The sequence below is a fragment of the Trachypithecus francoisi genome, unplaced genomic scaffold (assembly GCF_009764315.1).
Source record: "Trachypithecus francoisi isolate TF-2019V2 unplaced genomic scaffold, Tfra_2.0 Lachesis_group0, whole genome shotgun sequence".
NCBI classification, from domain to species: domain Eukaryota; kingdom Metazoa; phylum Chordata; class Mammalia; order Primates; family Cercopithecidae; genus Trachypithecus; species Trachypithecus francoisi.
The window spans coordinates 17,054,783-17,080,913 of NW_022681453.1; the positions used below are offsets into that span (position 1 = coordinate 17,054,783).

The following is a 26,131-nucleotide window of genomic DNA, read 5'->3' on the forward strand; positions in this document are numbered from 1 at the left end:
TAAGTCCTGGGGAGGAAGGGTAGGGTATCCTGAGTAACCACACCCAAGTACTGACATGAATCCCTCTCCAACATGTCCTTCTTTGGTTCAGAGTCTTAAACTCCATAAGGACATTACAAATGATACTTTCATCGGCTGGAGGAATCCTCCTGTACATAACAGCCCTCAGGTCCCTAAATACTGTCTGTCCAGTATTATTCTCCACCAGTTATTCTGAGAGTATAGTCCCCAGCAGCATTAGTATCACCTGGGAGCTTAGTAGAAATGCACATTCTCAGGCCCCCACAGCAAACCTATTCAATCAGAAACTCTGTGGATGGGTCTAGCAGTCTGTGTTGTATTAAGCACTCCCAGAGACAGTGATATATCCTATGGAGAACCAGCCAGGCATGGTGGCTCACGCCTGTAATCCCAGAATTTTGGGAGGCTGAGGCAGGCAGATCACCTGAGGTTGGGAGTTCAAGACTAGCCTGGCCAACATGGTAAAACCTGGTCTCTACTAAAAACACAGAAATTAGCTGGGCATGGTGGTGCACACCTGTAATCCCAGCTACACGGGAGGCTGAGGCAGGAGAATCGTTTGAACCCAGGAGGCGGAGGCTGCAGTGAGCCGAAATCGTGCCAGTGCACTCCAGCCTATGCGACAGAGCAAGACTGTGTCCCAAAAAAAAAAAAAAAAAAAAAAAAAAATGGAGTACCATGTTCTACACCTATTCTCTAATGCCATAGCCACTAGCCACATATGGCAACCTAAATTTACATTAATTACAATTAAAAACCATTAAAAATTCAGTTCCTTGGTCAAATGAACCACATCTCAAGTGCTCAGAGGTGCTTGAGCTGGTGGCTACCATAATACAGTACAAATATATAACACATCCATTACTGAGGAAGCTCCACACTTCCCTAATATCCCTGAACACTACCTTCCAGTTGTTTATTTACATTAGCTTCAGCACAGTGTGTTGCCACCCAATTCTTTTTTTTTTTTTTTTTTTTGAGACGGAGTCTGGCTCTGTCGCCCAGGCTGGAGTGCAGTGACTGGATCTCAGCTCACTGCAAGCTCTGCCTCCCGGGTTTACGCCATTCTCCTGCCTCAGCCTCCCGAGTAGCTGGGACTACAGGCGCCCGCCACTTCGCCCGGCTAGTTTTTTGTTAGTAGAGACGGGGTTTCACCGTGTTAGCCAGGATGGTCTCGATCTCCTGACCTCGTGATCCACCCATCTCGGCCTCCCAAAGTGCTGGGATTACAGGCTTGAGCCACTGCGCCCGGCCTCTTTTTTATTTTTTTATTCTGGGACAGGGTCTCTGTCGCCAAGGCTGGAGTACAGTGGCACAATCACAGCTCACTGCAGCCTTGACCTGTCAGGCTTACGTAATTCCTCCCACCTCAGCCTCCCTGGTAGCTGGGACTATAGGTACATCATCATGTCCAGCTAATTTTGTTGTTGTTGTTGTTGTTTTAGAGACAGAGTCTCGCTCTGTCGCTCAGGCTGGAGTGCAATGGCGCGATCTCAGCTCACTACAACCTCCGCCTCCCAGGTTCAATCAATTCTCCTGTCTCAGCCTCCTGAGTAGCTGGAATTACAGGTGGGCACCACCACACCTGGCTAATTTTTGTATTTTCAGTAGAGACGGGGTTTCATTATGTTGGTCAGGCTGATCTCAACTCCTGACCTCGTGATCTGCCCGCCTCAGCCTCCCAAAGTGCTGGATTACAGGAATGAGCCACCGCGCCCGGACTTCTTTTGTTGTTGTTGTTTTTTCTTTGAGACGGAGTCTCGTTCTGTCACCCAGGCTGGAGTGCAGAGGCGCAATCTCGGCTCACTGCAAGCTCTGCCTCCCAGGTTCATGCTATTCTCCTGCCCCAGCCTCCCGAGTAGCTGGGACTACAGGCGCCTGCCATCACACCTGGCTAATTTTTTTTTTTTTATTTTTAGCAGAGACGGGGTTTCACCATATTAGCCAGGATGGTCTCGATCTCCTGACCTCGTGATCTGCCCGCCTCGGCCTCCCAAAGTGCTGGGATTACAGGCATGAGCCACTGCGCCTGGCCAACTTTTTTGTTGTTTTTAAAGAAACAGAGACTTGATCAGGCGCAGTGGCTCAAGCCTATTATCCCAGCACTTTGAGAGGCTGAGGCAGGCAGATCACCTGAGATCAGGAGTTTGAGACCAGCCTGGCCAACATGGCGAAAACCCATCTCTACTAAAAATACTAAAATTAGCCAGGCATGGTGGTGCACACCTGTAGTCTCAGCTACTCAGGAGGCTGAGGCATGAGAATCGCTTGAACCCGAGAGGTGTAGGCTGCAGTGAGCCAAGATCATGCCACTGCACTCCAACCTGGGCAAGAGAGTCAGACTCTGTCTCAAACAAAACAAAACAAAAACGGAGTCTCACTATGTTGCCCAGGCTGGTCTCAAACTCCTGGACTCCAGGAATCCTCCCACCTCAGCCTTCCAAGAAACTGAATTTTTATAGTCTGGCTTAGGAAACTGACCATTTAAATACTGCCATTACAGAATACAGCATTCTGAGGAACGAGCTTACAAATAACTTCTGAGATATCCCCAACCCAGAGGTGGGCACTGAAGACACTTAGGGGTGTGCTAAATGACTGAATGACAGAAAAAAAAGGGTTTGACAGTGTGGTGCTTTTAGTCTCAGATTCCTTTTTTTTTTTTTTTTTTTTGAGATGGAGTCTTGCTCTGTTGCCCAGGCTGGAGTGCAGTGGCGTGATCTTGGCTCACTGCAATCTCCATCTCCCAGGTTCAAGCAATTCTCCTGCCTCAGCCTCCCACGTAGCTGGGATTACAGGTGTGCACCACCATGCCCAGCTAATTTTTTGTATTTTTAGTAGAGAAGGGGTTTCACCATGTTGGCCAGGCTGGTCTTGAACTCCTGATCTCAGGTGATCCACCCACTTTGGCCTCCCAAAGTGCTGAGATTACAGGCGTGAGCCATCGCGACTGGTCATCAGATCCCATCTTTTTTTTTTTTTTTGGAGACGGAGTCTCACTCTGCCACCAGATTGGAGTGCAGTGGCGCAATCTCAGCTCACTGCAACCTCCACTTCCCAGGTTCAAGTGATTCTCCTGCCTCAGTCTCCCAAGTAGCTGGGACTACAGCCACGCGCCACCACGCCCAGCTACTTTTTGTATTTTTAGTAGAGATGGGGCTTCACCATGTTGGCCAGGATGGTCTCGATCTCTTGACCTTGTGATCCACCTGCCTCGGCCTCCCAAAGTGCTGGGATTACAGGCGTGAGCCACAGCGCCTGGCCCAGATCCCATCTTAATCCCAAAATGCAACAAAAGGAATGCCTCATAACAACACTAAACCACTCTCCCCAAAGTGGGAAAAAGGAAGTACAGGAGTGTATCCTTTACCCGAAAATCTGAAATCCAAATGCTCAAAGATCCATAACCTTTCTTTTTTTTTTTTTTTGTTGAGACGGAGTCTCGCTCTGTCGCCCAGGCTGGAGTGCAGTGGCCGGATCTCAGCTCACTGCAAGCTCCGCCTCCCAGGTTACGCCATTCTCCTGCCTCAGCCTCCCGAGTAGCTGGGACTACAGGCGCCCGCCACCTCGCCCGGCTAGTTTTTTGTATTTTTAGTAGAGACGGGGTTTCACCGTGTTAGCCAGGATGGTCTCGATCTCCTGACCTCGTGATCCGCCCGTCTCAGCCTCCCAAAGTGCTGGGATTACAGGCTTGAGCCACCGCGCCCGGCCGATCCATAACCTTTCTAACACTGACATGATATTCAAAGGAAATGCTCATTGAAACATTTTAGATTTTGGAATGGGGATGCTGAACTAGCAAACGTAATGTAAATACTATAAAAAAAACCCTAAAAAACCTGAAGTCCCAAAACATTTCTGGTCCCAAGCATCTATATACAGAGATACTCAACCCGTATGTCTACCTACTTTGAACATGCGAGGTGCCACATGGGCGTCCCTTCCAGACCACATCTGCTTAATGAGCTCTGCATAGGCTTCTGCAATTTCCCCTTTCATCCCCAGAGGGTTGTCTCTGTTGATTTCAGCTTCATACTCATCTTTGAGAAAGTAGTCAGTCAGTGGTGCAGTGTTGCTCAAGCACTGAAACAGAACATGATGAGGGCTTTACATATCTTCTAGACAGTACCAGAGATACAAGATAAATCAAGTTCTAAAGGGTCACTGAGGGACAACCCCAACAAAATGAGGCACTCAGGAGATTCTCTGAAGGCTCATGACGGTAAACCACAGCCTCAAGGAGGTCAAGCTGGTGGACCCCTTGCAGCTAATCTCCGAGGGACGTGGTCTTAGAGGATTGCATACGCATTGGCTAAGATTTTGTCTCTGAAAAACCCTACTTTAGGAAAAAAGCTGAATAATCAAATAATTCTTGTTTAATGAAAAAAATTTTTTTTTTTGGCTTTTTTTTTTTGAGACAGAGTTTCGCTCTTGTCTTCCTGGCTGGAGTGCAATGGCGTGATCTTGGCTTACTGCATCCTCCACTGAGTTCAAGTGATTATCCTGCCTCAGCCTCCTGAGTAGCTGGTATCACAGGCACTGGCCACCACACCCAGCTAATTTTTGTATTTTCAGTAGAGATGGGGTTTCACCATGTTGGCCAGACTGGTCTCAAACTCCTGACCTCAGGTGATCCGCTCGCCTCAGCCTCCCAAAGTGCTGGGGTTACAGGCGTGAGCCACCGCGCCCAGCCTTTTTCATAAGTTTCTGTTCTTACTGCTATTATTTCTCTCCTTCTACTTCCTTTGGGTTCTTTCTCCTAGCATCATGAGATGGAAGCTTAAATCGTGAAATTTTAACCCTTTTTGCCCTAATATTTACATTTAGAACTTTAAAACTCCTCATCATTATCCTCACTCAATAGCTAAGGAAAACTGAGGGTGCAAAGACTTGGAAAAACTTGTCCATGAAAAGCCAAATCACACCTCTTCTTTAGTACTAGGCTATTTCCACGTCACCACAAGAGGAAAATAACTTCTTTTTTTTTTTTTTTTTTGTTTGAGACAGAGTTTCGCTCTTGTTGCCCAGGCCAAAGTGCAGTGGCACGATCTCGGCCCACCGCAACCTCCACCTCCTGGGTTCAATCGATTCTTCTGCCTCAGCCTCCTGAGTAGCTGGGATTACAGGCATGAGTCACCACGCCCAGCTAATTTTGTATTTTTAGGAGAGATGGGGTTTATCCATGTTGGTCAGGTTGGTCTGGAACTCCCGACCTCAGGTGATCCACCTGCCTCAGCCTCCCAAAGTGCTGGGAGCCACTGCGCCCAGCTGGAAAATAATTTCAAAACCCAAGGGTTATCTAATCTTTTAACAAATGTTTTATGTTTTCACTCACGCTACAAAAAACTTCAAAGTGGCCGGGCGCGGTGGCTCAAGCCTGTAATCCCAGCACTTTGGGAGGCCGAGACGGGCGGATCACGAGGTCAGAAGATCGAGACCATCCTGGCCAATACGGTGAAACCCTGTCTCTACTTAAAAAATACAAAAAACTAGCCGGGCGACGAGGCGGGCGCCTGTAGTCCCAGCTACTGGGGAGGCTGAGGCAGGAGAATGGCGTAAACCTGGGAGGCGGAGCTTGCAGTGAGCTGAGATCCAGCCACTGCACTCCAGCCTGGGTGGCAGAGCAAGACTCCGTCTCAAAAAAAAAAAAAAAAAAAACTTCAAAGTTAGACTGTAAGCCAGGTGTGGTAGTTCATGCCTGTAATCCCAGCACTCTGGGAGGCTAAGGAGGGTGGATCACTTGAGGCCAGGAGTTCCAGACCTTCCTGGTCAACATGGTGAAATCCCATTCTACTGAAAATACAAAAAATTAGCTGGGCATAGTGGCACATGCCTGTAATCCCAGCTACCCGGGAAGCGGAGGTTGCTGCAAGCCAAGACTGCACCACTGCACTCAAACCTGGGCAAGAGAGCAAGACTATGTCTCAAAAAAAAAAAAAGTGAGAATGTAAGTCTTTAAATTTTTTATTTTTTATTTTTTATTTTTATTTTTTATTTTTTTTTTCTGAGGCGGAGTCTCGCTCTGTCACCCAGCCTGGAGTGCAGTGGCCAGATCTCAGCTCACTGCAAGCTCCACCTCCCGGGTTCACGCCATTCTCCTGCCTCAGCCTCCCGAGTAGCTGGGACTACAGGCGCCCGCCACCACGCCTGGCTAGTTTTTTGTATTTTTTAGTAGAGACGGGGTTTCACCGTGTTAGCCAGGATGGTCTCGATCTCCTGACCTCGTGATCCACCCGTCTCGGCCTCCCAAAGTGCTGGGATTACAGGCTTGAGCCACCGCGCCCAGCCCTTATTTTTTTTAAAATTTTTAGAGATAGGGTCTTGCTCATGTTAGCTAGACTTGGTCTCAAACTCCTGGGCTCAAGTGATCCTCCCATTTGGACCTCCCAAATCAGTGGGATTACAAGTGTGAGCCACTGTACCCAGCCAGATTATCAATTTTATGGGGACAAAAACCATTGCTGGTTTGCTTACCACTGAGTCCCTATGTAAAGAATATCAGGCCAAGTGCAGTGGCTCAGACCTGTAATCCCAGCACTTTGGGAGGTCAAGGTAAGGAGACTGCTTAAGGCCAGGAGTTTGAGACTAGCCTGGGCATCATAAGTGAGACCCCATTTCCACACACACACAAAAAAAACATATACAAAACAAAACGAAAAAATAATTAGCAAGGCCTGGTGGTACACACTTGTAGTCTCAGCTATCTGGGAGGCTGAGGTAAGAGGATCACTTGAGCCCAGGAGTTCAAGGTTACAGTGAGTTATGATCATGCCACTGCACTCTAGCCTGGCAACAGAGAGATCCTGCCTCTAAGAAAAAAAAAAAAAGAATTTTGCTTTGCTCAAACAGGTCTAGCTTTGCCCCTGGCTTCTGGGAGGTAATCTATTTGCTCCTGGAATGTTATGCCTGATAGGACTGTCTGTTTGCCCGGTGGGCCTTGGGTCATACTGGATAATCTAATAATACAATTTTGGAGGTGGAGAGGAGGCTGACCAGAAGTGCACAGTCTAGTCTTAGGGTGAGAAGGGCTAGCCACTCCAGAAAAACCAACAATGTGACTTAGGGTGGGAGCTTTGGGTCATACGGTACCAGTTCACCTAGGTAATTAGTCAATCATATTTATACTTTATTATTTTATTTTTTTTTGAGACACAGTCTCTCACTGTCACCCAGGATGGAGTGTAGTGGCATGATCTTGGCTCACTGCAACCTCCGCCTCCCAGGTTCAAGCGATTCTCCAGCCTCAGCCTCCCAAGTAGCTGGGATTACAGTTGCCCGCCACCATGCCCAGCTAATTTTTTGTATTTTTAGTAGAGACAGGGTTTCACTATGTTGGCCAAGCTGTTCTCAAACTCTTGACCTCATGATCTGCCCGCCTCGGTCTTCCAAAGTGCTGGGATTACAGGCGTGAGCCACCACGTCCTGCCAGTCAATCATATTTATAAGATGAAGCCCCAATAAAAATTCTGGACACTGAAGCTCAGGTGAGCTTCCATAGTTTGCAGCACTCCATACGCATCAATACATATCAATGCCAGGAAAGTACCATGTTCTGGCCAGGCACTGTGGCTCACGCCTGTAATCCCAGCACTTTGGGAGGCTGAGGTGGGTGGATCACCTGAGGTTGGGAATTTGAGACCAGCCTGGTTAGCCAACATGGTGAAACCCTGTCTCTACTAAAAATACAAAAATTAGCCAGGCGTGGTGGTGTGTGCCTGTGATCCCAGCTACTCAGGAGGCTGAGGCACGAGAATTGCTTATACCCGGGAGGCGGAGGTTGCAGTGAGTCAAGATTGCGCCACTGCACTCCAGCCTGGACAACAGAGAGAGGAGAGAGATGCTGTCTCAAAAAAAAAAAAAAAAAAAAAGGAAAGTACCATGGACTGACTTCATAGGTAGAAAACAATAGAAGCTCTACATTTTGACCCTCCTGACCTCTGCCCTATATGCCTCTTCCCTTGGCTGATTTTAGTTTACATCCTCTCACTACAATAAACCATTATCATGAGTATAATAACTAAGTAAATTCCGTGACTCCTTCTAAACAAATTATCAAAACTAAGGCTGGTCTTGGAAACCTGCAAACTTGCAGTTGGTTTTGGAAATGAGGGCAGTCTTGGGGACTGTGCCCTCCTAACTTTGAAGCTGGACTTTAACTCCTTGCAGCCCATGACTATTACAGTGGTGTCACATAATATATGCCCAATAAATACTTGATGAATTAATGAACAAGGTTTATTTTCTTTTCCATTTTGAGACAGGGTCTTGCCATGATGCTCAGGCTGGCCTCAAACTCCTGGCCTCAAGCAATACTACTCCCTCAGCCTCCCAAAGGGTTGTGATTACAGGTGTGAACCACTGTGCCTGGCCAATAAACAAGTTTCAAATAGGGGATTTTGGAGTTTCTATAGTAAGGAGCATGGGGCGGGACAGCTATTTTTTTTTTTTTTTAATTGGAAACAGAGTTTCACTCTTGTTGCCCAGGCTGGAGTGCAATGGTGCAATCTCGGCTCACTACAACCTCTGCCTCCCGGGTTCAAGCGATTTTCCTGTCTCAGCCTCCCGAGAAGCTGGGATTACAGGCATGTGCCACCACACCTGGCTAATTTTTGTATTTTTAGTAGAGATGGGGTTTTGCCATGTTGGCTAAGCTGGTCTCAAACTCCTGACCTCAGGTGATCCACCCACCTTGGCTTCCCAAAGTGCTGGGATTACAGGCGTGAGCCACTGCGCCTGGCTAGGACAGTTATTTTTAGTGAAAAGGCAGTTGGCCTTCAGCAAGGCATAATTGAGCTTGGCATCACCTGCTATAAGTTCTCCTCATCCCATCAGAGACCAATCAGGGATGCATTCCAACATTTTCTTTTTTTTTTTTTTTTTTTTGAGACGGAGTCTCGCTCTGTCGCCCAGGCTGGAGTGCAGTGGCCGGATCTCAGCTCACTGCAAGCTCCGCCTCCCGGTTTATGCCATTCTCTCGCCTCAGCCTCCGAGTAGCTGGGACTACAGGCGCCCGCCACATCGCCCGGCTAATTTTTTGTATTTTTTTTTTTAGTAGAGACGGGGTTTCACCATGTTAGCCAGGATGGTCTCGATCTCCTGACCTCGTGATCCACCCGTCTCGGCCTCCCAAAGTGCTGGGATTACAGGCTTGAGCCACCGCGCCCGGCCGCATTCCAACATTTTCTAGAGAGATCATACCTCAATAGTCAATAAAATTCAAAATAATCTTACTATAAAACCAAACACAGAACTGACTACAAAGACATCTGGGGTCCACAAATACTGATGAAGCCATTCTGTACCACCTAGTGGGAGATGCCCTGGCAGAGACTACTGAAGCACTAACAAGGGGTAGGCAGGGACTCCTGGGACAGGATCCACCCAGTGTCTTTGCAGGCCGCTTCCACCCAAACCTCAAGATGCTGTGTTATTTGAATGGAAGTTCTTTCCTCTACCTGCAAAGCGGAGTTCATGAAGCAGGTGTTTCCCAGGTTTCCAAGTCCACAGAGCCCAGGTTGTATATGAGAGGATGGTGGCTCCTGACAATTATACGAAGCAGAAAAGCCAGATCCACTGGAAAACACAACACACATCAGCAATAAAAGCAAGTGCATAACACATGCCCTCAAGATGTTTTTTGAGGCTCCTATGGGGGCCTCTAGAACTTGTGTGTGGTAGTAAGCCCATGATGTAAATTCCCTCTACCACCTCCCCTGCCCTCCAGACCTGCCCCACCCTTTACTTGACACACTAGCAGCTGGTAAGCACATTCTTAAGGAAAGAAACACTATTTGAATTTTCCTGTTAGGCTTTGGCAAATGCTAATTTTGCCAGGTGACTTAAGGGAGGACCATTTTAGTTATCAAGAGCTTGCATCTGCTACCACCCACCAGGCCACAACCAGGCTTGACTGGCCCTGAAAGTTGATGCACACTTCCTCACCTCATTTGCCCTCTTCCCCCATCTGTGCCATGTGGCATGTGTGCCCGAAATGCTTGGAGAAAGGATCACGGCCATCCACAGCTGAGCACTGTCCCTTCACAACTACTCTGCCATATGTGCCAGCCCATCCCTTCATAAACAAATGCAGAGACCCCTACCCCGCCCCACACTAAGACTACCTGTGATGTAGGCTGTGGGGAAAACACCAGCTCACAGGAGGACAAGCAGCACAGATCAGAACTTGGAAGCACACTTTACTATAGGTATGAAATGGAGTGAGAAACTACATGCAGCACGTTCCCATGAGGAATTCTAACCCCACCATGCTTAGTGTAGCGGCAGATGAGCTCTCAAGATACAGCCTGGGAAAGGACAGAGGGAAAGGAAGCAGAATGAAAGGACCTGCTCTTACCCCCTGCGGACACCGGAACTGTGCATTCCACAGGTGCTAGTGCTATCACCATTTGCAATGGGAGAGGCAGACACTGAGGAATAGGGACTTGCTGATGATTTTGGAGAGGCAGTAAAATTTCTGCTAGGCGCAGTGCTTGATCTGGGAGAGAGAAGCAGAAACAATGCTACTGACTTTTTGCAAAGAGCAAGCCCTATTTAATGCCTTAGGTCGCTTCTCAAGAAATAAATGTTCTTCATATTCAGTTAGTTAAAATAAATTACAAAAAGCCTGTATTCATACTACTTCAAGGTAAACTTAAAGTGAGAGTCCAGAAATTAATTGGTCTTCCTGTATCACATCAGTCCACACCATCATATACCCTTTCAGTGTGAAAAACCACAAGGCTGGTCAGGCGCAGTGGCTCATGCCTGTAATTAAATAGCTGTATATAAGGACATGAGAAGAGAAAAATGCCAATTTGGTTTCACTATGCCTTCAATGGAGAATTTTGTTTCTTCAAACTTGCCACTGTAACCTCTTTGTTTCAAACTCATGTTTTAATATTTTTTAGGCTCTTATTTTAGATTTCTACTTTCAAATTAATTCAAGGGCTAATTGCCCAAATTTTAAATTGCTATCAATTTCATCAATCTGCTAGAATCTATATAAGGACATAAAGAAGAAAGTAAATCTTATTTTAAAAATTTTAATTTTTATCTTTTTCTTTTGGACTCCATAGCACTTTGGGAGGCCGAGACAGGCAGACTGCCTGAGCTCAGGAGTTCAAGACCAGCCTGGGCAACACAGTGAAACCTGTCTCTACTAAAATGCAAAGGAAATTAGCCAGGCCGGGCGCAATGGCTCACACCTGTAATCTCAGCACTTTGGCAGGCCAAGGCAGATGGATCACCGGAGGTCAGGAGTTTGAGACCAGCCTGACCAACATGGAGAAACCCCGTCACTACTACAAATACAAAATTAGGCCAGGTGAGGTGGCTCACCCTTGTAATCCCAGCACTTTGGGAAGCCAAGGCAGGCGGATCACGAGGTCAAAAATTCAAGACCAGTATGGCCATGAGGTCAGGAGTTCAAGACACAGTGAAACCCCGTCTCTACTAAAAATACAAAAATTATCTGGACGTGGTGGTGGGCACCTGTAATCCCAGCCACTCAGGAGGCTGGGGCAGGAGAATCACTTGAACCCGGGAGTGAGCCAAGATTGCACCACTGCACTCCAGCCTGGTGACAGAGCGAGATGCCATCTCAAAAAAAAAAAAAAAAAAAATTGGCCAGATGTAGTGGCGCTATTCGGGAGGCTGAGGAGAATTGCTTGAACCCGGGAGGCGGAACTTGCAGTGAGCCAAGATTGTTCACATTGCAATGTGAGTGCACTGCAGCCATTGCACTCCAGCCTGAGCAACAAGAGCGAAACTCTTTCTCAAAGAAAAGAAGATAAAGAAATTAGCCAGGCATGGTGGCATGTGCCTGTAGTCCCAGCTACTGGGGAGGCTGAGGAGCAGAAGAATTGCTTGAACCCGGGAGGCAGAGGTTTCAGTGAGCCGAGATCGCACCACTGCACTCCAGCCTGGGTGACAGAGTTATACTCTGTCTCTTAAAAAATAACAAACAGGCCGGGCGCGGTGGCTCAAGCCTGTAATCCCAGCACTTTGGGAGGCCGAGACGGGCGGATCACGAGGTCAGGAGATCGAGATCATCCTGGCTAACACGGTGAAACCCCGTCTCTACTAAAAAATACAAAAAAAAAACTAGCCGGGCGAGGTGGCGGGCGCCTGTAGTCCCAGCTACTTGGGAGGCTGAGGCAGGAGAATGGCGTAAACCCAGGAGGCGGAGCTTGCAGTGAGCTGAGATCCGGCCACTGCACTCCAGCCTGGGCAACAGAGCGAGACTCCGTCTCAAAAACAACAACAACAACAACAACAAACAAACAAACAAACAAAAAAACCCCAAAAGGTTCATCTTCAAGCATCCTGGTTTGATTTACAAATCATAAACTTCTCTGAATTTTTTTTTTTTTTTTTTGAGACGGAGTCTCATTCTGTCACCAGGCTGGAGTACAATGGCACAATCGTGGCTCACTGCAACCTCCATCTCCCGAGATCAAACAATTCTCCTGCCTCAGCCTCCCGAGTAGCTAGCACTACATGCACGTGCCACCACACCCAACTAATTTTTTTGTATTTTTAGTAGAGACAGAGTTTCACCATGTTGGCCAGGATGGTCTCGATCTCTTGACTTGTGATCTGCCTGCCCTGTCCTCCCAAAGTGCTGGGATTATAGGCATGAACCACCGCATCTGGCCTGCTTCCCTGAATTTTAAGAATTATCAGTGAAAGGCAAAGAGAAATGGCAGTAAGGCCAGCTGAGGTAGCTCACACCTGTAATCTCACCACTTTGGGAGGCTGAGGTGGGTGGGTGGATTACTTGAGATCAGGAGTTCGAGTCTAGCCTTACCAACATGGTGGAACCCCGTCTCTACTAAAAATACAAAAAAATTAGCCAGGACTAGCGGCGCATGCTTGTAATCCCAGTTACTTGGGAGGCTGAGGCAGGAGAACTGCTTGAACCCAGAAGGCAGAGGCTGTAGTGAGCCGAGATCGTGCCGTTGCACTCCAGCCTGGGCAACAAGAACAAAACCCCATCTCAAAAAAAAAGAAAAACGGCAATAAGAGATGACCTTCTCCAAAAAGGCTGGATGCAAATTAAATAGCTGGGTACAAGGACATGAGAAGAGAAAAATGCCAATTTGGTTTCACTATGCCTTCTATGGAGAATTTTGTTCCTTCGAATTTGCCACTGTTTTTTTTTTTTTGTTTTGTTTTTGAGACGGAGACTCGCTCTGTGGCCCAGGCTGGAGTGCAGTGGCCGGACCTCAGCTCACTGCAAGCTCCGTCTCCCGGGTTCACGCCGTTCTCCTGCCTCAGCCTCCCGAGTAGCTGGGACTACAGGCGCCCGCCATCTTGCCTGGCTAGTTTTTTGTATTTTTTAGTAGATGGGGTTTCACCGTGTTAGCCAGGATGGTCTTGATCTCCTGACCTCGTGATCCGCCCGTCTCGGCCTCCCAACGTGCTGGGATTACAGGCTTGAGCCACCGCGCCCGGCCTAGAATTTGCCACTGTAACCTGTCTGTTTCAAATTCACGTTTTAATATTTTTCAGGCTCTTATTTTAGATTTCTACTTTCAAATTAATTCAAGGGCTCATTGACCAAATTTTAAATTGCTATCAATTTCATCAATCTGCTAGAATCTATATAAGGACATAAGGAAGAAAGTAAATCTTATTTTAAAATTTTTAATTTTTACCTTTTTTTTTTGTACTCCATAGCAACAGTTTCCTTATGTTGCCCAGGCTGGTCTCAAACTCCTGGACTCAAGCAATCCTCCTGCCTCAGCCTCCCAAAGGGCTGGGATTACATACATGAGCCACTGCACTCAGTCAAATAAGAAAGTGAATCCTCTTCCATTGTTTCAAATATAAAACTGGGATTTCCCTTCTAGAATACCAGGTTATTTTTAGAATACAGAAAATGACTAAGAAGATGTGCACACAGTGCTCACCCTCATAGGATCTGATCTTAACTTGGCTTCCCTATGAGAAGAAAAATGTGGCAGCAAAAACAAGTATGATCTTGTATACCAGCAGTGGGCACATCAGGAAATTACATAGGGCCTAAGCAGGTACCTGAACTGAGGTTTGCTCCACAGTGCAGTCACAGCAAGGGAGAATGAGGGCTCCTCAGTCTCTCACCTTCCCATAAGGAAATGTACCCTTCTCTAATCCTAAAGAGGATTTGGTTCACACAGCTTCATCCTCATGCTGCAAAGGAGTCCAAGAACTCAAGCAGCTGCACTAAGCGAGATTCACCACAGTCAAGGGTACTCTCATTCACCACATGGGAGACTTAAGCATGCATGCATTCAATCCTGTTCAGTGAGACGTCCAATGTGATTTCCTAGCCTCTTATGCATAAAGAAAGTCTGCTGCCCAAGGCTGGTCTGATATGCAATGGCAGACTCAGTCATCTCAGCACCGAGAGCAGGTAAGACAGAATAGTGAAATTCGAATTCTGATGCACAGAACCTCAAGATGTATGGTATGGCACTCCTCTTTTCAGTAACTATTCATTGGTAACTCATCTATTTTCTTGAGCTTCAAAGGGCAAAAATCAGCCGGGCCTGGTGGCTCATGCCTGTAATCCTAGCATTTTGGGAGGCCAGGGTGGGAAGACTGCTTGAGGACAAGAGTTCAAGATCAACCTGGTCAACATAGCGAGACCCTGTCTCTATTTATTTTATTTATTTTTAAAAAGGGCAGGCCGGGCGCGGTGGCTCAAGCCTGTAATCCCAGCACTTTGGGAAGCCGAGACGGGCGGATCACGAGGTCAGGAGATCGAGACCATCCTGGCTAACCTGGTGAAACCCCGTCTCTACTAAAAAATACAAAAAAACTAGCCAGGCGAGGTGGCGGGCGCCTGTAGTCCCAGCTACTGGGGAGGCTGAGGCAGGAGAATGGCGTTAACCCGGGAGACAGAGCTTGCCGTGAGCCAAGATCCGGCCACTGCACTCCAGCCTGGGCGACAGAGCGAGACTCCGTCTCAAAAAAAAAAAAAAAAAAGGGCAAAAATCCATACAAATCATTTGAGATATCCAAGACCTGTCGATTTCTTAAAAAGACAACATTGCCGGGCGCGGTGGCTCAAGCCTGTAATCCCAGCACTTTGGGAGGCTGAGACGGGCGGATCATAAGGTCAGATCGAGACCATCCTGGCGAACACAGTGAAACCCCGTCTCTACTAAAAATACAAAAAAAACTAGCCAGGCGAGGTGGCGGGCGCCTGTAGTCCCAGCTACTTGGGAGGCTGAGGCAGGAGAATGGCGGGAACCCGGGAGGCGGAGCTTGCAGTGAGCTGAGATCCGGCCACTGCACTCCAGCCTGGGCGACAGAGCAAGACTCCGCCTCAAAAAAAAAAAAAAAAAAAAAAGACAACATTTCTGGATGATAGAAATTAAAGAAAAATTGTATTTGACGTTTAAAATATTCTAGAAAATACTGCCAGTAGTTTTCATAGTAAATTCAATCAAAAAGAAACCAAATTAAGGGCATAAAAGGATACTTTTTATGTGCTTGAAAATTTACACAGTAAGATTTAAAAAAAAAAAAGAAAGAAAAAAAAAAACCTCTATCCTTAGGCTGGGTGCAGTGGTTCATGCTTATAACCCCAGCACTTTGGGAGGCTGACCTTGTCTCTACAAAACAGAAAAAGCCAGGTATGGTGGCTCAAGCCTGCAGTCCCAGCTACTCGGGAGGCTAAGCCAAGAGGATCCCGATCCCAGGAGTTAGAGGTTGTAGTAAACTATAATCATGCCATTGCATTCCCATCTGGGCAACAAAGCAAGACCCCATCTATTAAGAAATACTCTATCTTTGACAGACAAGTCAAAAGCAAAACTTCTCTTCAGAAAATTTACTACAATCTAGGAAATGCTGAGCACTAGGGCAGGGACTAGTCTCGAGACCTTCAGGCAACTGTGGAACACACCCTGGGTATTACAGGCTGGAAAATAGGCAGCCAGGGGAAATGTCTGAATCTCAGGCATATATATTAGGTAGGCAGTATCTCACTCTGATTTGTGACTGGGTCTCATGCCACACTCTGAAAACAGACAACATGCCTCCAAACAAGGATACCTCTGCTCCTAAGAGACACTGTAGGCAAGCCTCAGGACTCCCAGGCACCTTTCTACTGTTAAGTCCTGCTCCCAAGGCATGTCAGGTGATTATCAATTACAACTCAAATGTGTGCCTGAAACCATGGTGGAGACCTGTAACATCCCTGTGCCCAGGCCCAAAGTGAGGCTCTGGGCAAACCAGGCAGAGCCCATGCCTACCCTCCTTAATCTACTGCACTCCACTTGCTTCTCAGACATTCTCCAGACTGAACGCTGCTCTGAGAATCAGTCCATCTTTTTAAGACTAGGCCAGGCACGGTGGCTCACGCCTGTAATCCCAGCACTTTGGGAGGCCGAGGTAGGCGGATCACCTGAGGTTGGGAGTCAGAGACCAGTCTGACCAACACAGAGGAACCCCATCTCCACTAAAAATACAAAATTAGCCGGGCATGGTGGCACATGCCTGTAATCCCATGTACTCAGAGGCTGAGGCAGGAGAATCACTTGAACCCAAGAGGTGGAGGTTGTGGTGAGCCGAGATCGCGCCATTGCACTCCAGCCTGGGCAATAAGAGCGAGACACCATCTCAAAAAAAAAAAAAAAAAAAGACTGACCTCAAGTATCTAGAGTCTGGTACCTGGAACTATAATTAAGATAATGATAAACTCTTTTAATTTATCTATTTATTTATTTATTTTGAGAGTGTCTCATTCTGTCACCCAGGCTGGAGTGCAGGAGTCCCATCTCAGCTCACTGCAAGCTCCGCCTCCTGGGTTCATGCCATTCTCATGCCTCAGCTTCCCGAGTAGCTGGGATTACAGGTGCACACACCATGTCTGGCTAGTTTATTTATTTATTTATTTATTTATTTTTTTTTTTTTTGAGACAGAGTCTCGCTCTGTCCCCCAGGCTGGAGTGCAGTGGCGCGATCTCGGCTCACTGCAAGCTCCGCCTCCTGGGTTCACGCCATTCTCCTGCCTCAGCCTCCCGAGTAGCTGGGACTACAGGCGCCCGCCACCTCGCCCGGCTAATTTTTTTTTTTGTATTTTTAGTAGAGATGGGGTTTCACCATGGTCTCGATCTCCTGACCTCGTGATCCACCCACTTTGGCCTCCCAAAGTGCTGGGATTACAGGCGTGAGCCACCGTGCCTGGCCAGTTTTTCTATTTTTAGTAGAGATGGGGTGCACACCACCATGTCTGGCTAGTCTCGAACTCCTGGCCTCAAGTGATCTGCCCGCTTCAGCCTCCCAAAGTGCTAGGATTATAGGTGTAAGCCACCAAGCCCGGCTAATTTATTTTTCATTCATTCACTCATTCATTCAGTCATTTATTTATTTTTACAAAGATAGTTTATTTATTTTATTTATTTATTTTTTTTTTGAGACGGAGTCTCACTCTGTCGCCCAGGTTGGAGTGCAGTGGCCAGATCTCAGCTCACTGCAAGCTCCGCCTCCTGGGTTCATGCCATTCTCCTGCCTCAGCCTCCCGAGTAGCTGGGACTACAGGTGCCCGCCACCACGTCCTTCTAATTTTTTTGTATTTCAGTAGAGACGGGGTTTCACCGTGTTATAGCCAGGATGGTCTCGATCTCCCGACCTCGTGATCTGCCCGTCTCGGCCTCCCAAAGTGCTAGGATAACAGGCGTGAGCCACCGCGCCCAGCCTAAGATAATGTTTATTGACAGTCACAGGCCACAGGGGCAAGCCTGTGGCTTCTGGGATTGGGTTCTGGAATGAAGTAGAACCCTTGACCCTGCCCTGGGCCTCTGCTGGCTGAGGAGGCACAAGGTGAGAGGACGCCCAGGGTGTTCAGACTAACCAGGGCCTCCCTGGCAGCCCAGGAGTGTGGGTGCTGCAGAGACAGGCCCCTTGCAGAGCTGACCTAGAGCCCACCATCCCCACAGCCTGTGTGAGCAGAAGCCAGGACCCACAGGCTGTGCCCTGGGCTTGTCACTGTTGCCAGTGGAGGTAGGCAGCTGCCCCTCTTGGCACCTGAGACAGTGAAAGAAGAGAGCTGCTGCCATGAAGAAGACACTCTGTGGACAGACTTGCTGGGGCTGAGTTGAGAGGCACACGGAGGCAGGTCAGCTGGTCTGGTCAGCTGTCCCTGTCACCGCTACTTTTGTGGTCTGAGGCTGTAGCCTTGGTCAGGTTCCCAGCTTCCCTCTTCAGGACACTGAGCAAAGTCTGGGAGCTCTCCAGCATCTTGAGGTAGGTGGCCTCCGTCTCCGCGATGGTCTGGTAGAACTTACTGAGAGAGGCAGTCTTGCATGTCAGGTTCTCACTGATGCAGGCCAGCTTTTCTGCCAGCTGCCTCACCTCATTCTGCAGCCGCTGCTTCTCGTCCTCCTCCTGCTGGATCTGCCGGCACAGTTCCTCCTGCTTCTGGCATAGCTCCTCTACGCATTTGACCAGCTTGTTGTTGTACTTCTGCAGCGCCACGCCCTGCTGGGTCAACATCTCCCAGGGCCTCCTATTTTTTTTTTTTTTGAGATGGAGTTTCACTCTTGTCGCCCAGGCTGGAGTGCAATGGTGAAGTCTCAGTTCACTGCAACCTCTGCCTCCTGGGTTTAAGCAAGACTCTGTCTCAAAAAAAAAAAGAAAAAGAAAAAAAACGGCCGGGCGTGGTGGCTCACGCCTGTAATCCCAGCACTTTGGGAGGCCAAGGCAGGCAGATCACGAGGTCAGGAGATCGAGACCATCCTGGCTAACACAGTGAAATCCCGTCTCTACTAAAAATACAAAAAACTAGCCAGGTGTGACGGTGGGCGCCTGTAGTCCCAGCTACTAGGGAGGCTGAGGCAGGAGAATGGTGTAAACCTGGGAGGCAGAGCTTGCAGTGAGCTGAGATCGCGCCACTGCACTCCAGCCTGGGCGACAGAGCAAGACTCCATCTCAAAAAAAAAAAAAAAAAAAAAGAAAACAACAACAACAACAACAAAAAAAAAAGAGGCCGGGCGCGGTGGCTCAAGCCTGTAATCCCAGCACTTTGGGAGGCCGAGACGGGCGGATCACGAGGTCAGGAGATTGAGACCATCCTGGCTAACACGGTGAAACCCCGTCTCTACTAAAAATACAAAAAACTAGCCGGGCGAGGTGGCGGCGCCTGTAGTCCCAGCTACTCGGGAGGCTGAGGCAGGAGAATGGCGTGAACCCGGGAGGCAGAGCTTGCAGTGAGCTGAGATCTGGCCACTGCACTCCAGCCTGGGTGACAGAGCAAGACTCCGTCTCAAAAAAAAAAAGAAAAAAAAACAACCACCAAGGAATCCATCCATGGAAACATTTACTATCCTCTGCCAAGAAATATATTAAATTGGAGGGAGGACTGTTAAGGGATAAATAAATAAACAGAAATATATAGGCCGGGCGCGGTGGCTCACACCTGTAATTCCAGCACCTTGGGAGGGGATCATGCCACTGCATTCCAGCTTGGGTGACAGAGAAAGACTTTGTCTCAAAAAAACAAAAAAGATAAATATATAAAACTGACCTTATTGGTAGGTTTTTAAAAAGTTCTAACCCTTCCTTCAATAACATATTCCCTTGATGTATGTTTCTTTTTATTTTTTGAGACGGAGTCTTGCTCTGTCGCCTGGGCTGGAGTGTAGTGGCGTGATCTCAGCTCACTGCAACCTCCGCCACCCAGGTTCAAGAGATTCTCCTGCCTCAGCCTCCTGAGTAGCTGGGACTACAAGAGCACACCACCACATCCAGCTAATTTTTTTGTATTTTTAGTAGAGATGGGGTTTCACCATGTTGGCCCAGGATGGTCGTGATCTCTTGACCTCATGATCTGCCTGCCTCGGCCTCCCAAAGTGCTGGGATTACAGGCATGAGCCACTATTTCCATTCCCTCAATTTCAACTTCTCTGTGTCTTTGACACACAATGTATTACTAAACATGTTTGGTCTCTTTTTTTTTTTTTTGAGATGGAGTCTTGCTCTGTCACGCACGCTGGAGTGCAATGGTGCCATCTTGGCTCACTACAACCTCTGCCTCCTGAGTTCAAGTGATTCTCCTGCCTCAGCCTCCCAAGTAGCTGGGATTACAGGTGTACGCCACCACTCCTGGCTAATTTTTTGTATTTTTAGTAGAGACAGGGTCTTGCCACGTTCACCAGGCTGGTCTTGAACTCCTGAACTCAAGTGATCCACCCACCTCGGCCTCCCAAAGTGGGATTACAGGCCATGAGCCACTGCGCCCAGCCTTGTTTTATTTTCTTGTGTGTTGTGTTTTGAGACAAGCTCTTGCTCTGTCATCCAGGCTGCCGTGCAGTGCACAATTACAGCTCACTGCAGCCTCAAACTCCTGTGCTCAAGGGATCCTCCCACCTCAGCCTCCCAAGTAGCTGGAACTGCAGGCACAAGCTACCATGCCCAGCTAATTTAAAAAGAAAAATTTTCAGAACATGTGGAAAAAAAAAAAAAAAGAAAAGAAAAATTTGTAGAGACAGGAGTCTTGCTATGTTGACCAGGCTGGTCTTTTTTTTTTTTTTTTTTTTTTGAGGCGGAGTCTCGCTCTGTCGCCCAGGCTGGAGTGCAGTGGCCGGATCTCAGCTCACTGCAAGCTCCGCCTCCCGGTTTACGCCATTCTCCTGCCTCAGCCTCCGAGTAGCTGGGACTACAGGCGCCCGCCACCTCGCCCGGCTAGTTTTTGTATTTTTAGTAGAGACGGGTTTTCACCGTGTTAGCCAGGAGGGTCTCGATCTCCTGACCTCATGATCCGCCCGTCTCGGCCTCCCAAAGTGCTGGGATTACAGGCTTGAGCCACCGCGCCCGGCCAACCAGGCTGGTCTTAAACTCCTATCGTCCCACCTCAGCTTTCCAAAATGCTGGGATTACAGGTATAAGTCACCATGCCTGACTCTTTTCTTTCTAAGAGACAGGGTCTCCAGCCTGACCAACATGGAGAAACCCTGTCTCTACTAAAAATACAAAATTAGCTGGGCATGGTGGCACATGCCTGTGATCACAGCTACTCAGGAGGCTGAGGCAGGAGAACTGCTTGAACCTGGGAGGCAGAGGTTGTGGTGAGCCGAGATTGTGCCATTGCACTCCAGCCTGGGCAACAAGAGTGAAACTCTGTCTCAAAAAAAAAAAAAAAGACAGGGTCTCACTCTGTTGCCCAGGCTGGAGAGAAATGATGCAATCATGGCTCACAGTAACTTTGAACTCCTGGACTCAAGCAAGCTTCCTCCCTCAGCCTTCTGAAGTAGCTAGGACTATAGGCACACACCACTGTATATCCCTGGTGTGATTTGTCTTTTAAAGTCTGATCTGAGAATTTGTCTTTAGGTTGGTAAATTTAACTCATCTACAGTGATTCTTATGCTGCTATTAGACTTAAACGAATGTAATTCAGCCTCCTTATTTCAGGTTTTCTTTTCCCCCTTTTTCCACATGTTCTAACACGTTTTCTAATTACTATACTACTTAGTTTTTTTCCCCCTTCATTCTTGCCTTCCATTAAGTTTCCTTTTGCAGGTGTGGCAGTTTGCTAGTCGCCTCCTGATAGCTATTTTCCCCTCCTTCCTTAGTTTGAGAACCCCAATTTTTAGTTGGACATGATGCAGTCCTGCTATACAGTACATCTCAGCCTTCCTGAAAGCCGGGTATTGTCATATGATTAGCCAATGAGATGTAAAAGAAGGTTTGATGTATGATATCTGAGAAATGTCCTAAAAAGGAAGGGGTAGGTCCTCCTTCCCTTCTCCCTCTCCCAGCTACTGGAATGCAGGTCTAATTACTGCAGTTCTAGCAGTCACCTTGGACCAGGAGTGGCCATCTTTGAAGTAGAAGCCACACACCGTAAAGCAAAATTGTCAAACAAAACAGCTGGGTTTAATACTGCCATGGAGCTGCTACATCAGCAATGGATTGACTGCCTACGTCAAAAATTCTTTTCAGAAAGATGTAAGCCTCCATCTTGCTTAATACACTAATTTGCAGATTTTTCTTACCTGCCAGGAAGCCTTTCCTAACTGACATAGCATGTTTCAAAGTTATACATTCAATTTTCCATTTCTATTAGTTGTTCCATTAACTTATTAGGATCTCTATTTTTATTTTTCCCCATAAATTACATGAACTTACAATTGTTCACCTTTCTCATCTCCAAGAATAGTAGTTCTGGACATTCTCATCTCTCTCTGCTCTATACTAATTCCTGCCCCCTCACCTATGCTGGCATTACCCAGAACTTATCTCTGGAATATTGCAGATATTAGATGCTTTCTTAAACCTTGCTTATTATTATTGTACCTTTTTTTTTTTTTTTCCTGAGACAGAGTCTCACTCTATTGCCCAAGTTGGAGTGCAGTGGCATGATCTAGGCTCACTGCAAACACCATTCTCATGCCTCAGCCTCCCAAGTAGCTGAAATTATAGACATGCACCACCACGCCTGGCTAATTTTGTATTTTTAGTAGAGACGGGGTTTCTCCATGTTGGTCAGGCTGGTCTCGAACTACCAACCTCAGGTGCTCAGCCCACCTCGGCCTCCCAAAGTGCTGGGATTACAGGCATGAGCCACCGCGCTAGCCTTTTTTGAAAAAAAAGAGAGATGGGGTCTTGCTGTCACCCAGGCAGGAGTGCAATGGTGGAATCATAGCTCACTGCAGCCTCAAATTCCTGGACTCAAGCAACGCTCCCATCTGAGCCTGTCAGGTAGCTGGGACTACAGGCACTCACCATCATGCTTAATCCCATCTGCAAAGTCCCTTTTGACATGTCACCTGACATAGTGAGAGATTCTGAAACTGACTCTAGGAATTAGGATATGGATATCTCAGGGTGAAGATGAGCACAGCTATGCCTACCACAGCGATTTTATTCATCTTGTCAACAACTGGCACCCAGGGTTTCTTAAACTGGAGTCCATGATTGAACTCCAGGGGTCTAACATTTCTTCTCTTAAGAACTCATAGTTTTCATGGTTCTCAAATGAGCTAGGAGCACCACTACTATGTAATGGTCACAGTCCAAGGCCTGACAGAGGGAAAAGGACAGAGCGCAACATTGTTCCCATAACTACTGGAACACAGATATAATTTCCAAAACTTATACCATAAGGAAAATTCATCACTTCTTTATCTCCCTTTCTAGGAACATGCACAGTTCCACATACCACATGAACATCTCCTGAGACGATGTATCTTTAGTCCAAGTTTTGTAGCTGAACAATTCACCCAGCAAGCTCCCAGGGCAACAAAGAGTAACAGGCCACTGGGCAGAAACAGGTGTAATCAAGCTATCACTTTTGTTGTTTTTTTTGGGGTCAGAGTCTTGCACTGTCACTCAGGTTGGAGTGAAATGGTGCGATCTCAGCTCACTGCAACCTTTACCTCCTGGATTCAAGTGACTTTTGAGCCTCAGCCTCCCGAGTAGCTGGGATTACAGGTGCCTGCCACCAAGCCTGGCTAATTTTTGTATTTTTAGTAGAGACAGGGTTTTACCATGTTGGCCAGGCTGGTCTCGAACTCCTGGCCTCAGGTGATCCACCTGCCTCGACCTCTCAAAGTGCTGAGATTACAGGCATGAGCCACCGTGTTCAGGCCTCAACTATCACTTTTTTTTTTTTTTTTTTTTTTTTGAGACGGAGTCTGCTCTGTCACCCAAGCTGGAGTGCACTGGCCAGATCTCAGCTCACTGCAAGCTCCGCCTCCCGGGTTCACGCCATTCTCCTGCCTCAGCCTCCTGAGTAGCTGGGACTACAGGCGCCCGCCACCTCGCCCGGCTAGTTTTTTGTATTTTTTAGTAGAGACGGGGTTTCACCGTGTTAGCCAGGATGGTCTCGATCTCCTGACCTTGTGATCCGCCCACCTCGGCCTCCCAAAGTGCTGGGATTACAGGCTTGAGCCACCGCGCCCGGCCAACTATCACTTTTAAGTCATATGAAACCCCATGCCTTAGCCCTCCTCTTATCCATCAAGGCCTCTAACTACAGGTGAAGAAAATAAAAGCATGACAAAAACAAAGCAACCTCTTGGTAGAGCAGCAACCTTAGACTTGATCCCTCAGATCCCTTCCTCCTTTTCTCATTCTCCACGAGGAGAGGCTCGCCACCTTGCTGAGATATCCTGACAGGTTTCCCTTAGATGCTGCCCTGCTACCAAAAGCCAGGGTCTTCATCCAGAAGCAGGAACTCTGGATATACAAAATAGGCGTTTTTCATCTAAATCAGAACAATTTTTCTTAGTACAAGTACTGCCTTAGGAAAGACTGTCTCTTTTGCACATGTGAGCCTATGACAAGGGAGAAAAAATTCACTTACTTTGGCTGCAAGGTCTGCCTGGGCCATGTGCCATCTTCATTTTGAGGCTCAATTACTAGCACCTGAGTAAAAGGGGAAACCAAATGAGGAGAGTTCAAACCACTGCGTTTCCAACATGCTAAGAAGCAAAAAGAATCTGGCCACACACCCTGGGCAGAGCTACCTGCTGGGGAATGGCGTGGGCCCTCCTACCTGACCCTGGTATAGCCCAGCATCCTGGACAGTGTTGTCTAGCTTGCTCAACTGCTCGTAGGTGTTGCTCATGTATTTGTTCCAGAGCCGTGTTTCACGCTCCGCAGGGATGTTGAACAGCTTCCGCATCTCTTTCTCGATGGTTGCTAGGAACAGGCAGAAATATCACTTGGGGCTTTGTCCACATGCAAGGCTAAAGACAGCCATGGCAAACTAATGCTCATCCTCCTTCTTTTCAGATGCTCACAGGTGCTCTGGTTCAACCCCGATAACTCCTAAAATCAATCATCTCCCATGGGTGGCCTCTTGCACTCATACGCCTGGAAAGTCTCCCTGTGCTTCTTCTCTAATGTTTGTCTCTCATTTACAGCGCAAAAGCAACATAGAAAGTGAGAAAGCTTATCTTTGGAGTTAACTCAGATATGGCTTCAAAAGCTAGCTCCGCCATTTCCTGGCTGAGATTTGTTTTTTTTTTTAGAGACAGGATCTTGCTCTGATGCCCAGGCTGCAGTGCAGTGGTGGGATCGTAGCTCACTGTAAACCTTTCTGAGATTTTTAAATAAGTTATTTTTAAACTTCTCTGGATCTACATTTCCTTATCTTCATTATCATAGACAATGGGCAAGGAGCAGGCCCAGAGTTCGCTCCATAAGAATTCCCTGGGGGAACAGGCTCCCAGGTCAGGACTGGCAGCCACAGCTCGAGATGATTTGGGAACAAATCTAAAGAGGGCATATAAAATAATGCCCTCTTCCCTCCCATCAGCCACAGTGTTCTACACTCTCTCACCACATACTAGGGACCCCAGCCCAGCCTCTCACCAATGGTATCTGCCTTGCTGAAATGGCAACTCAGCACATTAGTGGGGTCGCTGTTCTCACAGAGTTTCAGTTCCAGCAAATACACCTCGACTTTGCAGTGCTTGACAAACAGGCCATGCTCCACGACCTATGAACAAGAGGCGGGGGTGAAGGTATAGCGGTTTTGCAGCTGGGCAGTCTTGGATGAAGCACATCTTTTTCAGAAGCAAAAAGCAGAAAACTCATGATAATCAGTTTCCTTTACTGATCAAGGGATCGAAAGAACAGATTTTTAAAGCCACCGGTGCTGGACCAGGAGTTTAAAAATCTTTTTTCTGGCCGGGTGTGGTAGCTCACACCTGTATTCCCAACACTCTGGGAAGCCGAGGTGGGTGGATCATTTGAGGTCAGGAATTCGAGACCAGCCTGACCAACATGGTTAAACCCCATTTTTACTAAAAATACAAAAATTAGTCAGGCATGGTGGCATGTGCCTGTAATCCCAACTACTCAGGAAGCTAAGACAGGGGAATCGCTTGAACCTGGGAGGCAGAAGTTGCGGTAAGCCAAGATCATTCCACCGCACTCCAATGTGGGCAACACAGCGAGACTCTGTCCCCCACAAAAAAAATATATATATATATATATTTTCTACCCACTAAGGCCAAGAGTATCTTGATGAAATCAGAGAGACGCCTATTCTTCACTGTTTTTTGTTTCTGAGACAGAGTCTTGCTCTGTCGCCAGCCTGGAGTGCAGTGGCGGGATCTCGGCTCACTACCACCTGCACCTCCTGGGTTCAAGAGATTCTCCTGCCTCA

The 26,131-nt window shown here is 47.6% G+C and overlaps 2 protein-coding genes across 8 annotated transcripts in view; both read right to left on the reverse strand.

Moving 5' to 3' along the window:
- Positions 1-26,131, reverse strand: part of USP4 (ubiquitin specific peptidase 4) — a 73,248-nt gene that overhangs the window by 29,978 nt on the left and 17,139 nt on the right. For 5 of the 7 annotated variants that reach the window (XM_033207176.1, XM_033207190.1, XM_033207200.1 and 2 more), the window contains exons 4-9: positions 25,333-25,459; positions 24,512-24,657; positions 24,320-24,381; positions 10,376-10,516; positions 9,477-9,594; positions 3,931-4,104 (exon numbers count right to left, since the gene is read on the reverse strand). In XM_033207176.1, coding sequence (XP_033063067.1) covers positions 3,931-4,104; positions 9,477-9,594; positions 10,376-10,516; positions 24,320-24,381; positions 24,512-24,657; positions 25,333-25,459 — 768 coding nt within the window. Of the gene's footprint in view, positions 1-3,930; positions 4,105-9,476; positions 9,595-10,375; positions 10,517-18,577; positions 18,630-24,319; positions 24,382-24,511; positions 24,658-25,332; positions 25,460-26,131 lie in introns of those variants that run through there. The other 2 variants (XM_033207185.1, XM_033207215.1) reach the window with 2 other exon arrangements.
- LOC117081408 (Sjoegren syndrome nuclear autoantigen 1 homolog) lies at positions 17,647-18,542 on the reverse strand. The gene has a single exon (XM_033207256.1). It carries the CDS (start codon positions 18,505-18,507, stop codon positions 18,145-18,147), a length of 363 nt encoding a protein of 120 aa, XP_033063147.1. The 5' UTR covers positions 18,508-18,542; the 3' UTR covers positions 17,647-18,144.

Bases quoted from the DNA above. Each gene is read 5' to 3' on its own strand.
- LOC117081408 (XM_033207256.1), bottom strand. From the start codon at position 18,507: ATGTTGACCCAGCAGGGCGTGGCGCTGCAGAAGTACAACAACAAGCTG.